This window comes from Cinclus cinclus, chromosome Z (assembly GCF_963662255.1).
Source record: "Cinclus cinclus chromosome Z, bCinCin1.1, whole genome shotgun sequence".
In the NCBI taxonomy this organism is placed as follows: Eukaryota; Metazoa; Chordata; class Aves; order Passeriformes; family Cinclidae; genus Cinclus; species Cinclus cinclus.
Genome location: NC_085084.1, coordinates 64,026,692 through 64,043,562, shown reverse-complemented (window position 1 = coordinate 64,043,562; position 16,871 = coordinate 64,026,692). Strand labels below are relative to the sequence as shown.

Below are 16,871 nucleotides of genomic sequence, written 5' to 3'. Positions count from 1 at the left end.
TGAGTTATATTTATTTACTTTTAATTGACCAGACATCAGATTTTTTTTCAGAAAAAATACGATTGTTTTAAATGCAGATTTGCATTTCTAGAATGAGTAGGAAGTAGGTAGCAAGATAATGTGGTTATGTCTCTACTGATCCTTAGCAGAATTCTTAAAATGTTCCTTTACTACCTAGGATATAATAGGCAAGATGCTATAGGAAAACATCATGACTTTGTTTGCTGATGCTCTTTAGCAACATCATGTGTTCATCATAATAAACTGGACAATTTGGAACAGTGACTTGAGTTTTAAGCACTGTGTTTCTGCATATATGTGGGATGTAAAATCAGTAAATACAATGGTTAGAAGTCATGCTTTGTGAATCACAGAGCTTTACTGTTGGTTTCTTTTTTACTTCGGTAAGGACATATTTGCAATGCCAGTTGCATGTTGCATTCATGTGTAAATCAAGTGTTGCTGTATGAATGATTAGCAAATTTGCCTGTAAACAAGACCTTTTCTGTCTATAATCCTTTCAAGTCCGAAGTGAGCCTAGGACCTTACCAGCTCATGGACTGGTGTCACTGTCCTGACAAGGAAACTGGAGGTCATGGGGAGAAGTGAGATAATCCAAGGATTGAAGTGTAGACTATAATGACTTCACCTGGCTGGAGAACTAGTGAGGTCTTTCAGCCCAAGCTGAGCAAGACCTTTTCCATGGAGAGGCAATGCTGAATTTAAGATATGTGGGATAAGTAGTGACCTTCCTTCTTGATCTGTGGTGGTGGAAAAAATACCTGCTTGTTTTTGAGGAATGGTGGTAAGAAATGGGGCAAGAAATGGGATCTTTTCTTGTCTATTGAAGTCCTTGTGGCCTGTTGAGATTCCTTTGTATCCAATCTTCACCTTCATTATCCGTGGCTTCTTGGAAGTGCTGCTGATTTTTGGAGAAGTTTCCTTTAATCTCTGTGTGGTAAGTTATTTATGGTTCTTTGTTCTGCAGAGGCTGCTTTGAGAGCTGTGAACATTCAGAATAGTTGCATAGTTGTCCAAACCCTACTCAAAACTAAGGAGGATTAATATTGCTTGTAGGTAAAGGGAATGTTGAGTATTTCAACCATCAATTTAAATTGAAATTGATTTGAATGGAACTGTTCACAGTGTTGTTCAGCTGATGTGTTTGATACAGGTTTGTGGAGACTCATAGGCAGCCCTAGATTGCTCAGACTGCACCCACAGGCAGAATACTTCAAAAGCTGATGTTGCAACCAAAAGCAGTGGATTCCTGTGTGCTGCAGACATGAGTTACTGCAGGACATTGGTGGAAATTTGGTTGCACATCTGCTTGTGATGGTACTGTCAGACAGACTTCTCTGATACCTATACTACACCACTGTGGCATTTCCTCTGCAAGTCTAACTGGGTTCTACTGAGTTCTTGTCAAGCATCTGGAGTAACTAAACTGCACTGTGCTCTTAATTGATTAAAGTATATTTTTAGATGAATTCTAAGATACTTTTGGAATGTATGATCCTATCTGTTAATAAGATTATGTTCAGTGTTACTCTCTGTGTCAGTGCAGCTAATCAAAATCCATGTATCTGTGCCAAATGTAATTAGACTTAGAGAAAGCATTTAAATGATAAGAACATACCTCTCCCCTATGCCCAGCTGATGTGAGTTTGTGTAGCTTTCATTTAAAAAAAAAGTGCTTTACTGGGCTATTGTGTTCCAGCAATTGCACTTAAAGTGCTTGCAAGAATCAAGACAGAGAGGCAGTATGCTGAGGAGGAACCCAGTGTAAATAACATGAAGAAACAGACTGATTTATATCAAAGCAGACTACTAGGAGCACCAAGGGTTAATCACTGTTGAACTAGTGGTGGGTCTGAGCATGCTTGCTTCTGGCATAGCTTATGTTTGAAAATGCAAGAGACAGAAGGGATTTGTAAGGTTTGTGAAGCCATGCTCCTTTTAAGCATTTAACACCACAACGAGAGTTTTTACTGAATGTATCAATCTCTCTTCAATGTCAGGGAAGCTTCTGTGCTTTTATCTGCATAGGACTGGAGCCTGATGCTTTCTCATTTCTTTAAACATTTGTGATTTGGCATATTTCTTACACAACATACGTATTAGAGTAATTTTCTATTGGGACTTTGTGTTGATAATAAAAAACCCCTTAGCAGTAAAACTACACTGGTATTTTCTGCTTTTGACACATTGCATGTGCACATTTTCAGGTAGTGCATCTCTTTTTTGGATTGGTGCTTGACTGGGTGAGATGTAAAATGGGTGACAGTGTGCAGCCCTTCTGTGGAGTTGTGACATTAGGACTGAATATGCATATAGAGCATGACCTGAGGTAGGAAGAAGTTGTGCTGCATTCAGGAGGAAGAAATGGAATTGCTTAATAGAACATCTTTGTTCATATTTTTAAGACTGAATACTTGACCAGTATTTTCCAGTTTCTTGGGAAGTAGAAGTACTGCCTGTGGAGCAATTGAGGAAGGTTGGGAGCGAAGTAGTTTGGACAGTGAAACCACAGTGGGTGTTGAAAAAAAACTGGAGATGATCAGATGAGTTCAGTTCTCATTTCAATTTAATTTTTATTGGAAAAAGACACTCCATGTTACAACACATCTCAGCAGCCCAGAACAGCTTATTGTCCTTATCCTCGTTTATCAGTGTGATTGTATTCTGTTAGCTTCATTCACCTTGTACCATGAATTTTCTCTCTGAAATGCATTTTCTTTCTGACTGCCTCACTCCTCATTATGTACTCGGCTCAAATTGTTCTCCTGAACACTGATGCAAGGTCTTATTTTGAATCAGTTGCCATGTCCTTAATTTTCATAAGGACATGTGGGCTGATGTACTTGATGTGACTATTTGATGATATAATTATAAAGCAGAGAATTCATTCTAGCTTTAGAATAAATACATGATGGTGGATCAGTGGATTTAATGCCACTGAGGTTTTAAAAAATATTAGTATAATCCTTTCTGAGTAGGTGAGCTGTTAAAAGCCCATAGTACAGTGCAGGAATAATTTTCTTCAGAGGAATGTATCTGATTTTATTCACACAGAAAATTAATAGCTTGAAAATACAGACAAAAAAATCTTTGAGAATAAATTGATTCCTGTATAACTGGAGGAGACTTTCACTCAAATTCCGTCCCTGTTTCTACAGATCTCTAAATCTATGTGTAGAAATCTATGCTAAGGATATTTTGATACTCTGTTTGATGTGGTTTTTAAGCCATTCTCCTTTAATAATACTCTCTGTTCCTTTTTGGAAGAGGTTCATAGGTGTGAGGAGAGCAAGTAGGGTTTTGTGAAAGCCATTCTCTTCTAAATTTTACACTGCTTCTGTAGAAATTCATCATATCTATGATATAAGCAAGCAGATTTTTTTTACCAAATGTATGGAAAAATTGATTGGAAGAAGTAAATATTGTAGAACAGTATGTTCATCAGAGGTTGGTGTTTGCTGTGTGTTATCTGTCTTTCAAAGTGCCTTTGTTAAGGAGGTATTATTTAATGTTGGGGGAGGGAGGCTTTTAAATAAGTTAACTATCCATGCATTGTGAATATTAACAGCAGAGACTGGTGGCGAGATGTGCACTGATTAAAAATCCCTCTCTAAGCAGCCTGTATACACTCTAAGGCTAACTTACCTCCCCATGTACTTTAAATACAGGGCACTCAAATACCTTGTTTTCACCATTTTAATTTTTCACTGTTTTAATTTTTTTATTTTAAAAAAATTGCCCTTTGTTATCCCAGTGGTCTTGAGGTCACTAACATTTCTTTTCAAAGGGTGTTGAGAGAAAGGGTATGGCTGCAGCCTGAGTGCAGTAATAAGGCAGTGGGCAGAGCATGAGGTAACCAGATACTCAAGATATAACATGAATGTGTCTGAAACTTCCTGCAGGGATACAGCTGTTTTATTCCCAGCAATTTGGTATAAATTTCTGCAAATTTGACTTATCAAAAAGGGGAACCAACCAAACTCTGATTATCCTGTTGTGTTTGCATGCCATGCAACATCAGCATATGTCCATATAGCTAGTAAGTATGAAGTAAATACCAATAGAGTTGTGATTGTGGATGGGCAAAAGTGAGTGCTAATCAGAAGCAGCTTAATTGAAATTATTTAAAATATCTCTGGTAGAATTTCAACTGTCTTCTAGATAGTTGCTTTAATGTTGTCCTGTGGACAGTAGTGTCTAATCTTATCATCGGATAAGATGCACAACCTGAACTTTCACAGTGTTCAGGTTTCCGGGATGTCTTTCAAATAAGCATTAACAAGTTTGAATAGGTCTTGTTATTAGTTATTTATTTGAATTTGATGTAATCTTCTTACTGAATCATTGTCACATCTTTTTGACTGAATTAACCACTTTGTGAGATTTGGATATGTAACATTTTATGCATCTTCAGAAACAGCTTTGTGTTCCAAGGAAATAATGTTTTCTGTTGGTTGCCTTAGACTTGAGTGCTCAGCCTGTCATGATGGGAAGGCAGCTCTGTTGAGGGCGGAAATCCTCATCTGCTGCAAATGCTTTTGCTTGAGATGAGGTCTGAATAGGGGCTATAAACCCCTCTAACTGTAGGTACATGTTACTGTCTAGAGGGTAGCATGGGAAGGGAGCTTGCAAGCCTGGATACTTCCTGCCACCCATTTCTCTCATATTTCCCAGGTATCCAGAGCTGTTATGTCAAAGCTGTTAATGACTATATCCTTGTCTACTCTTCTTGGTTTACTGCAATATCAGTTAGACTGTACAGACTCCTGTCAAATACACATTTTACATGCTCTTGGGTTACTTTGGACCTTTGGAAACAAAAAATGAGTTTTTGTATAGCTTCCAGAAATGTTTTGTTGATATATGTGTAATTGTTTCTGTGAAGCAAGAGTTGGCTATCAATATGAAAACACTAAATCTTGTACTTCTGTGTTGTTTCTTTGTAGTGTTAGACCTTAAAAATATCTTGTGGTGTGACAGAGTCACTTAGCAACAAGAGGGTACCATTGTGTGAGAATGCTGGCAGGGCATTGCTATTAATACTATGAGCTAATGGGGGCTGATACTTAAACTGTCTTAGCTCTCAAAAATCATACTTTCTGAAGCTAGGATAGAATCTTAAGTATGAGTTGAAGACCTAGGTGGTGCTGTGCTTGTCTGTACTATAGTGCTGTCTTACAGTTTCTTCTGAAGCCCTGGAAGCTGTGGAAATGGAGCACAGCTTAATTGGAAAGAATTCTTCTAAATCAGACTGGATGCTGTGGAATACACAAGCCTATTCATTGTGGGAGTGACTTGAACAATCATAAAGTTTGAATATCTGGTTAAAAGGGAAAAAAGATGAGAGAATGGAAGATGCAAAATTCTGTTATGTTAGCTTAAGTGCTAATATGTAGGAGGGAGCTTTGTGCATGTATTGATTTTTTTTTTTTTTTACCTTCTGTGGTTTAAAAGTTTGATGAACCTTAGTTCAGGAAAAAAGAGATTTAAAATGTGGTTGGTTACTTTGAAGTGTGAGCCTGTTTCAAGAAAGAGCGTGAATTTTTGGCCAGTAACTCACCTAAAAGCCTTGATGGGATCGTGTCATCTTCAGATGCTTGGACTAATTTGGAGTCTAGAACTAAATAATCTCTGGGATCCATCAGTCAGTAAGCAGTTTAAGTATTTGGTTTTAGACTTACATGAAAGACTCTCAAAATGGTGATTTTTTTAGAAGTTAGCTGTTATCAGTTGCTTCCTTTTCAAAAAAAGTAATTTGTATTTAATTCTTAAATTCACCTTGTGAGGTATCTTAGACATTGTAAATACAAATATTTGTGATATGCCTATGTTTGTGTAAGATGAAAACAATGGTTAAGTAAATATTCTTTGTGACCCCAAAACCACTCAGTGTAGAAAATAGCTAAAGGCATGAGCTGTGAGTTAATCAAATGCTTCGGTGTCTGTTGTGAACATGAATGAGTCTTAATATACTGAAGAAATCAATTGTATTTCTTGATGTTTTAGGAGTGTATGTACACTTCCAATGAGCTGCAGATTTGATAAAGAAACCTTTAAAACAAACCCCAAAACAATAACTAACCTGAAGTATTAAATATATAGGGAACTAAACATGGGATTCAAAATCTTTGTATGGAAGATGGTACACTGCTGTGGGATTAACTGTAAGCAAAAATGGGCTTTGCTGTGCAATTTCATCAGTGTTTCTGGTGACCTTGACTCACTCTTCAGTGGATAAAAAGGATGAAAGAGTCAGGTATGCAGGTGAAGTGTAGATTTTCTTGCTGACTAGTCTCAGTACGTGAACTGTAAAAATGTAAGACTTACATGTGCTTGGCTTCCTAAAAAAACTGTAGTGAGAGTTCTGGTTTAAATGTTACAGAAAAAAAATTGAGTGGTTTTTCAGAATTATGACACCATGCCACTGCAGCACTTACAGGAGAAAGATGTTTATAAAACTTTTTCCACTTTGTATATGTGCATACCTTGCTTTTTTGTACTTTCTTGGTATTTGCTCACATGAATTTTGTCTTGTTTTTGTGGATTTAATCAAATGTTGAGGCATTAGATGTATTGTCAAGACGAGGCAGCTAAAATGTTTTGTGGATATGATGACAGGAACCCATTCTGAAGAACGAGGATCTGTATTTCCGCTTAACTTCAAAGTCAGTGTCAATGAATGCACTTTTTATAAACAGGAGAATTTAATTTTTTCTTCTCCCTGGCATTGATAAATCTGTATTATTTCCCTGGACTAGGCAGTGGTTTACAGTTTGTTGATGGTGCAGTGCCATCTAGTGACACCATGTCTAGTGATATGGATGTGGGGAGGGCTTGTCAAAGAAAAAGCATTTGTAGAGCCTGACACTGTCTGCAGTAGGTTTCCAGATGAGGTGGCTCACAACTGCAGAGATGCTGATTTATAGAATGTTAAGTGGAACTATGATCTGTTGTCTCCTGAGAGGGGACCTCTGTGAAAAATGCTCTTTGTGTGAGAGTGGTTGGAGGTGGTGTGAACTGTTTGAGAGGAGGATGGCTTTCTTGCACAGCCAGACACAAATCTGGCACTTGCAAATTTTTTCTTTTCAGTTAACAAATTAATTACTGTAAGATCTTTGGGATTTTTTTTTCCCCAAATGCTGTCATAATCTTTAACTGAGATTTTTCTTTCAATGAAGATAAGCATTTAAACAGTATGTGTATGTATTTTTTTCTGTTCTTTGCAGCTTGATCACATATTGTCACCTCCACCTATGCCTTTCCGGAAATCCAGTAGTCCTGAAGTGTCTTCTGGCCTTGGAAAATCTCCTAAATTTAAGAGGCAGTTGAGTGAAGATGGGAGACAGCTCAGAAGAGGAAGCCTTGGAGGAGCTCTGACTGGTGAGTTTGGGGCATGTGTGGTGTCACCTGGATTAGCAGTGGTGGGGCTGATGGCACTTTGACCCTCAATGTTTGCCTTGTGGCCAAACTCTTTGGGGGAAGTGTGAGCTCCAGCTGGAGTTCCCATAAGTTTGCATGTGGGTTTCCTGACTGTTAGTGAGATGAGTCGTGTTTGAGGTTCTGCCTCTGGGGGCTGCTGAGAGGTGGCCAAGGACAGCCTGAAAATCACCCCTTTCCTGAGATTTCCATGACTGTGGCATTTATCTTGCTGACTCATGTGCATCCATCTATGGGATCACCTGCATCTCTTGTTTCCTCAAGGAAATGAAGTGCATGGATATTTTAGAGTTGATTTCATTAAAGAAAATGCAATTTGGCATAATTTATGTGGTGGACTACTCACAGGGGAGGAACAGCATTACCAACAAACTGTGGACTGCAGCTTCTCTGTGGAACCATGCAGAAGTAGCAGGATGCTTGAGGAGGGCTCAGGCCCTGCCTGCCCCGGTAGCATCTTCTAGATACTTCTAGGTCCTGGTATTGTGACTGTACCGGTATCTCTGTGGCAATGATGGTCACTGAAGAATGATTGGTTTTGATTATGGAGTAAATTGAATATAACAAATAGGAATTTTGTGTATTTCAAGAAAAATAATTTTTAAATTCACTAGAATTTTTATAAAGTATGTTCAAAAAGTACATAATGGCTATTAGTTAGAGGAATTTGTTGTACTTGGTGAGACGGATAATAGTTTGCAGTAAATTTACAGGAAGATTAAAATTTCACAGAATAACATAACTTGCTGAGCTGGAAGGGACCCACAAGGATCATAAAGTCCAGCTCGTGGCCCTGCACAGCACCATCCCCAGGAGTCACACCATGTGCCTGAGAGCATTGTCCAGACACATCTTGAGCTCTGTCAGGCTGATGCTGTGACCACTGCCCTGGGGAGCCTGTTTGCAGTGCATGGCCACCCTCTGGGTGAAGAACCTTTTCCTGATACCCAACCTAAACCTCCCCTGACACAGCTTGGTGACATTTCCTTGGGTCCAGTCACTGTTCACTAGAGATAAGAAATCACTGCCTGCCTCTCCTCTTCCCCTCAGGAGGAAGTTGTTTTATCTGTCTGAGTGATCTTGATTGATATTAGAATCAAGTACATGAAATTTAGGTTAGAGGAAGTTGAAATTGTGTTTACTTGAGGTAGGACTGTCCTCTGTCTCTAAATTCTGTGAATTTTTCAGAATTGTTTTCACCTGGGTATGAAAAATGGTTCCACAGTGGATAGAGCTGACTATTCTCCAGTGAGTGTCCGAAAAGTACTTTTACAGTATTTGCTTTTCTCACTTTTCTCCTACCCCTTTGCTTAACCTTTCCTTGGAAGAAGCTCCAAGAAGTTATAGCAATACCTGTTTTTGTATTCACCAATTTAAAATCACCTGCATGGCTTCTGGTAAATGACAAGTAAATTTGGTCTGAGGAACCTTAAGGAACTTAAAGAACATAAAAAATTTAACTGTCTCACACTTTATGTGAAGGAACAACATACTATGCTACTATAGGAATTTCTTATATCATCACATAATTGTTGCTCTGATTTTTAGTGTCTCTAGGGTAACATCTGTTATTTCCCTTGCAATTTCATTTTTATCATGAGTTGTAATGAAGATTTCAGAAACAATGTAAGAGCATTTGTGATCCATATTGACTTTCATGAAAAGTAAGTGACCTACAGCAGACAAGTGTCAATTTTGGTAGCCATTTCTGGCAACTCAGGATCATTTTAGTTCTGAAAGCTTGGAGTGTAAACCAAACTACTGTTTTACTGAGGCTAAAAACTCCCAGCAGAGTTATTTTTTAAGTAGGAGCTGGTATGGTTTTTTACTTTTGTCATTGTCTGACTTTAAAGCGGAGTGGTGATCTTTAAAAACTGATCTTTGCCATATAAGCCGTGCAGATAAAGAGGAAGAAGACAGCCTAATCAAAAACAAACATAGCAATTGTGCTCTACTCCCATAGCTTCTAGTCTTTATCTCTATGCTTGAATTATTGCTTGAGGCCTTTAGAAAAGGAAATAGATATGCTTTTTTTCTGCATGCAATATGTTGTGCAGAGTTTCCTATCAGGATTTGGGAATATGGTGTGCAATGATGTTAAACTGCTTTATTACTAATGCACTTCAAATGAACCTGAATACCCTAGGGCATTGGCATCTTAAAATAATTCAAATATCTTAACAGCTTTCATGATACTGATTAAATTAATCAAACTCATTCTGATGATAGAAAGTTCTTTATATTCTTTAGGGATTTTTTAAAAACTGTTTTAAAGAAACCACTGCAGACAGGGAGCTAATTCCTAGAGTTGTTTCAAATGTTCAGTAATCTGAAGTTAATAATTTCAGTGTTGCTTTGGTCATGTGTTTACACACCTTTTTTAATGTACTGAAGTTTTGGGGGTTTTTGTATTTCTTTAATGCTTAAAAGTGGTTTGCCGCTCTAGTTTAAAGCTACAAGAATCATGGTGTCATTAAAAAAAGGGGAGAAGGAAGGCACAAGAAATCCTTCTTTTGAAATGGTGAGCTGACATATGCTTGGTAAAGGATAACTTCTGTGCTCATACATTCCCTCCCAAATTTCTATTTAAGTCTTAATGTTTTTGAAAAAATATTCCTGGTCCACAAAGGGAGAAAAAAAAATTTAGTGATAGTGATCTTTAATATCACTGTTACTGATTACTGTCTTCCTTTATACTTTCTTCTCATTTGTTACTTTTAATGAACCTTTAAATGCTAGCTTAACAGTGGGTATCAGTTCTTTGGAAAATAGTTCAGGAAAGTATATTTGAAATGATTTAGAGTTCAGTCTCTGTCTCTCTTAAAAAATGTGCAACTCCTTATATAGAGTAGGTGGGAGTAAATGAAGCAAGAGACAAGACTCCTTGCTTGCAAATTTGTAGAATATTCTTATGCTGATACATGGTGCTCACCCCATATGTTAGAAAGGTGAATTGCACTTTGTACTTTACTTTCCCTTTCCTTTGTTTGTTAAAAACACAATATTATTGAGCCATAGAACATAAGGAGTATTAACAATGAAAACAAACAAAATAAAATTTATTTGTTTATGTAAAACAGAATAGTTCAATTCCTGTAGGGCTGAATATTAGTAGAGGTAAATAGATAGGGGTTTTATTTCCAGGAATAGATCCTAGATAAATGACTTTATTGAGCTTTACAAGAGGGAATAATATGCAGGGCATACGAGAAGAAATAAAGTCTATGTTGTTGCAGTATATTGAATGAGACTTGCAGAACCTGAAAGATTACAGTTACTGAGAAGCTACTATAGTGAATTGGAAGAAGAAAATTACAAAACTCTTTATGTATGAATACAAGGAAAATTGAGAATGATGTACTGGGTCATCAGTACATCATAATGTACTGGTCATCATGATCAGGAAGAAGAGGGCTGGCAACCTGCATAGATGGGATATAAAATGGAATTATTTTTGACAGAGCTTCAGGGAAACTGGAGCAAATTTTTTTCCCGAGTTGCCCAGTTTTAAGCAATCCAGCAACCACATCTTTTCAGTGACAAGCAAAGAATGCTTTTCAAAGAAGAAGAAAAATGAAATCAGTGTTTTTGAGAATAAATCTACTATTGCATTCTGTTGAAAATTGCTACGCAGCCATTGATTAAAGTTTGCCCAATTAAAGAAATGAATAGTGGTTCCTGGAGATACCATGCTATTACATTTTGGAAAAAGCCCTTCAATATAATTGTTGCAACAGTATTGCTTTCCTTAATCTTCATTGTGCAGGAAGATGACTTCTGGAAAAATAAAGATGTGTTTGGAATGCACATAGCATGCAGCATGCTATTAGTCCAGCAAATCTCCCTTAATAATTCTTGTTGTGAATTGCTAACAGTCCTGTTTAATAGAAAGACAAGATGAAAGATAGTATTTCATAACTGTGGTTGCTAAACATAAGCATTCATGGGATAAAACAATCTCACAGTTAAAGAACTTGAATGTAATTGATGATCAATTGATCTTTTAATTTGAAAGGTCATGTTTCCAACAGGTTATAATGTTTTTGGGTAACCTAGTCCTTTGCACTATAATCAGTATCTGCCTTTTTCTCTTCTGCTGTGTCCTAACTTCTCTCCTGCTCCAGATTCCCACTTGCCTGCACTAACACATACTGGTAACAGTGCTTGCCACGCCCTTTGTCTGGGAAGTAAACTGGATCTTTCAAAGTTCTGCTTTTACCACCGGGGGTGTAAAACAATCCTTGCACAGGTTGTTGAACTGCAGGATCAGCCCTGTGACAAAGCTGAGCTGTAGCTGCTTGTTTCATAGCCCTAGGTCAGATAGAGAGGGGAAAGAGGGTTGCTTCAGAGGGACACTGGTGTCCTCTATGTGCAGGAGCATTGGAGGTGTGCTAGACAGACTTAAGAGGAAAGTATGGCTAGGTGAGATCAGCTCTTTTATTATTTGGACTATAGACATCTGTTTAATACACATGTATTTAAATGCCTCTTGCTGTAGTATTAGATTGCCTTCTTATGGATTTCTAATGGTACACAGACTGGGATTTTAAAACTTGTTTTGAATCAGGAGAAAAGATGTTTAATTAAAAAGCTGCTTTTCTGTAGTGGCTGGTTTTCTTGATCTCCACAAACTTCAAAGGGCTGTCTATAGTCAGAGGCTTTTTTGGCTTAAATTGTCTACAGATTTTAGTTTGCTGCGTTCAGAGATACTTGAATAAAATCCATAGCAGAAGGTAATGTGAAAGGATGAGAAATTAAATGAGCTTTTACCGTGGAGAGGGTTAACCTATCAAATCACTCAGACAAGCAAAACAAATTGCCCTTACTTTCATGTCCCAGCTGCTGCTGCTTGCTTTGCCCTGAGATGGGCAGTGCATCCTTCTTCTGTCTTCTCAGCTGCTGTGCAGTGTTTGGAGATTGCTATCTCCCTTTCTACTCCTGAAAGATGGGAGAGCATATTTCTGGGAAAAGATCATTTTGGAGAGTACTGCAGCTAACTCTGTTGTTTCTATACTATACTGATAAGCTCTGCCATTATATATAAAGAAAAAATACACTTTACCTACCTATAGTTTGAACTTCCTACCTTGCTTACTGTTATCTCATCAATAACTACTTGGAAAAGACTTCCTGGTGGGCTAATTGTGTCTAACTGTGGTTGGGCTGTTATCTGCTAGGCTTATATTGATTTTACAGAAGTACAGGTAACATAATACATAATAATTTCTTTTTACAGAATCTTTAATCCAAGGATCCTAAAGCGCTCTGCATTAGTAAAATTGCTTCATGCTCTTCTGATCACGTTATTTACTGTCCACAGATCATGAAGAGCTAAAACAAAAAAACCCCCTTGTGATTTATATATTTTTTCTTTAATGTTCTTGCTTTGATCAGCTTTCCACCTCTGAGTCATCAGTTATCCAAATATGCTCAGCAATTGTAGTTACTCCCTGTATAATTAATCAGTGGTTGATTTGAAATGAATTTGGGAATTCTCAGTCTGTTTTTTGCTTCAGAGATTCATCACTCTGCTAACACTAATTAGCAGAAAGATCAACGGCTTTATGGACCATGAAAAACAAGCTGTTCTCTTATCCATGGTGTCTTAGTTTGAAAGACAGGTATTTACTGAGAAAGGCAGAAGCCTTCCTTTGAACTGAAAAATGTGATCCTTCCTTCCTACAGATTATTATGATTTTGAAATTAAGGGAGCTCTCAGGCAAAGATATGGGGATAGGAATAACAGTTCTTTACTAGTGTATCTAACAAGACAAACAAGAACAACAACAGCTATGAAATTACCCACAAACAGAACAGTAACTCAGTCCCAGTCCTTTTTGGCTGCAGGCACCTTTTCCCTGAGCTGCAGTTCCCGGTGCTGGGGGCGGGCGGGTCCCGCAGAGCTGCAGGAGGGCTGGGGGTGATGGCAGAGCTGTCCCAGGGGGAGAGAGAGATGGAGAGAGAACCCTCCACTCACGGTGTGGGTCCTGGTGCTCAGCAGAGTGCTGGATGGTGGCAGGTTACAGTGAGAAGGCAGCAGGGCAGGGTCTGACAGCAGTGAGGATGGCTCCTGGCGCTGGGATGGCAGGGATGGGGCTGAGGTGGCGATCGTCCTTCTTGTCCGAACTCCACGGGGGAAATGGGCTGAGCCAGAGCCTTCTGTCTGCTCTTCTGGATGTTTGGATATCGAGGGGTTTCCCTCTTCTCTCCCCTCCCCCCTTGTCACCAGGGCCCAGTCAACAGGTATCTTAGCATGACAATGGGGAAAATTCCACAGAGGGAAAAGGGAAAGAACCAACCCCCAACACATGGGTTTGCATGTGCTGGCAGGACTTGGAAGAGGAGGTTTTCCCTGTTCATGTAGTGGAGCAATTGGCAGTAGCAGAATTTTCACAAACATTGGGCTGTGTAAATTATCACTAAGATTGTTGAAAATGGAGATTAGCTCATTAAGTTTTACAGTCAACTATTTGGTACAACTTGGTAAATGGGGAAAATTGAACTTGTACCATCATCTGACTTGTACCTTGAAACCTCTTTGGGGATTGGACCTTCCCACAATACACAACTGCTTGTCATAGTGATGATGTGATTAGTTTAATGGCAGCATTTAAAAAACTAAATTTAGTAATGATGGCCTCTTGGTGTAGATAAGAGGAAGTGTTCTATATTTCCTGTGTACATAATCAAAATTTCTTGCTGTTGTGGAACAAATTAAACATATTTTCAGGAATATATGAATACAATAAATGGTTACTCCACTCCATAAAAAGCCTTGTGATTTCACAGCTGTCTTTGGGGATGCAGCCTGGTGGACTCCGTTGGCCTGTGCCCAACCCCAGAAGCTGGGGTGATGTAGAATGCAGGGTAAGAATGACTGCCAGTGCCAAAGCTCTATCAGATGTGCCTGTTAACAAGAAATTTTAGTTCCTGCATTTTCTTCCCTTCTCACATCAGAGCAGAAAGTATTTCAAAAATGGCTTTCATTGTGATGCATGTCAGGCCTGGATGTACCCAGTTTAGAAAGCCTTTTCAGCTGCAGCTGTCTGAGGGCTCTCCCCAACAGCAGCAGAGTAACAGCCCAGCATGCTGCTAACACTGCTGGGCTCTGGGCTACCAAGGTGGGAAGGTTCAGCAGCCATGTGTGCATGATCACAAACACAACATGCTTCATTCATTCACTGCCTACCCAGAGCATATTGGGCAGTCTTTTCAATTGCTTTCCTCAAGGGTTTCCTTAAAGCACCATGTAATGTCTTAAACTTACTCCAGAATTAGTAGAAAGAGATAGAAGCAATCTATTCTATAATTACATGGCTGAGGAAATGCAGTGTGGAGGGGTTTTTGTTTGTTTTTTTTTAATGCATTCAGTACAAAGCTGTCTTCTCCAGATAAAATAAGTATATTCTGCTATGAAATACGCATTTTTAGATGGTTCTTGATGTGCTGATGTTTGAGATGACATTAGGTTATATTTGTCATTGTCAGTTACCTTCATCATTTAAAGCTTCAATCAGCCTACATAGTGGAGTTGATTTTTACTTCCCTGTGTGCCTAGCAAGATAATTTCCATATTCTTTGACATGTCTGGATTCTGCACCATGTAATAGTCTGAGCCGAGAACAGAAGATATTGTATTCCTGTCTCATTATTTTGCCTTTAACTCCTCAATTGCTGCTTAATCGTGCTTGTATCATCAGAACATGAGAAGTTGATTGTTGTTGAGATCAAAGCAAACTGTAGCAGTAGAGTGCCTAATTAGCAGATACGTTTGCAAGCTGCCAGTTTTGAAGGAGGGAGAAATAGAGTTTAACCCTCTTTGGGACACTTAAAAAAGCAGCTTGAAAATTGTTAAGAGTCATTTGTCATAGTGACAAAACAAAAAGTGGAGAAAATTAATATTCATGTTAAATTTCTGACGTTTGAGTTGTAGCTCCTTAAGAAGTACCCTAAGAGATGTTCAATTAGCTGGCTCAAGTATGCTTAGCTGTGTAACTGTAGAAGCACAGATGAAAGAACTTGCCTGGACTTAGCTATACGCTTCTATTTAATCAGCTGATTAACTAAATCGGAGGTCTTTGAGGCTGCAGTCCTGCTGTTGCTAGTACCTGAGTTCATTAGTGCAAAACTGACTGCAGCATATTTATAATTGCACATCAACAACACAGGATTTATACTCCTGGAGGCTTAAGTCATCCTGTATTTTTCCCTGTGGTCTCACTCCAGTGGATGTCGTAAAGCAAATGATTTGGCCACATACTTGCTTTCTCCAAGTTGGTTGCTTTAGCATAAATTGAAGGTACAGATAGAGAAATATTTGAGAACGGGGAAAAAACACTTCCTGTACTTAATCCTGAGAATGAAGGTTGACAACTTGAGTGGAAAAAGATGTTTTCCAGTGAAACAGGAGCAGTATTTTATATTGGGAGGTTTTGCCATTTGAAAAATTACTATAGGCATGTAGTGATTTAGTTGTGGGGCATAACAACATATACATGAGATGAAAGAAGGATCATAGTGGGTACTGTAGAGAAAATAGCATGTTAACACTTCATTTAATGTTTGTCTTAATGTCAGTTGTGTATTGCTGGGCATATTCTTCGTAGTGCAGTGGGAAATTTTTGTTTTTTACTATAAATTCAATCAGTAAAACCCCAGATGTTAAGGTGCCGGAGAGTTGTGAGCTAAGAGTATTGGCCACTGATTGAAGCAGTTGTTCACATATTTAAACTGAGTAGTAATGAATTTTTGAGGTCCTTTGTGTTCTAGATACAGTTTTGTTTTAATTCTGCCAGTATCCGCTCTCTCTGACCTCTTGGTATGTAGGATTCCTGTTTTTTGCGAAGGGAACTCTTTGAAACTCTATATATTGAAAGGAACTCTGTCTCATTATCACTTGCATGTAGTCTAGTGTGCATTTTGTAGCATCGTCTGTGCAGTGTGCATCTTGCGTATCTATTTTTCCTAATGTTATCAGAACTGGACCTTGAGATTTTTGTAGAGCAGGTGTAAGCTATAAAAAAGGATGAAAGGGATGCACTAACACCTGTATATTATGTTTGTGCTGTAGAATGGACTGGCAGTTTATAAGTATTGGAACAGCATATTAGGGTTATGGGAAAAGGACCTATTTATTGTTAAGATAAAAAAAAAAGAAGCAGTAGAGTACTCTATCTCTGAGCTCACTGATAAATATTGCCAGATAATTATTTTGCTGAGTTGTATTTCAGTAGAGTTGTGAGGTAAGGAAGTAGTATCACGAATGACAACTGCAATTGGAAGGGTTTTTTATAATGTAGTTATTGTTACTGTTGTCACTAGTTGGCTAACAGTGCTATTGAGTTAGGTACTTTTGGTATGGAGAACTTAAAAACCCACCAAACCAAACCAAACCAAACCAAACCAAACCAAAC

At 38.3% G+C, this 16,871-nt stretch overlaps 1 protein-coding gene across 1 annotated transcript in view; it reads left to right on the top strand.

Moving 5' to 3' along the window:
- The window catches only part of MAST4 (microtubule associated serine/threonine kinase family member 4), a 279,151-nt gene that overhangs the window by 50,602 nt on the left and 211,678 nt on the right, over window positions 1–16,871 (top strand). Inside the window, exon 2 of the mRNA XM_062513746.1 lies at window positions 7,248–7,401. Coding sequence (XP_062369730.1) covers window positions 7,248–7,401 — 154 coding nt within the window. The remainder of the gene's footprint in view (window positions 1–7,247; window positions 7,402–16,871) is intronic.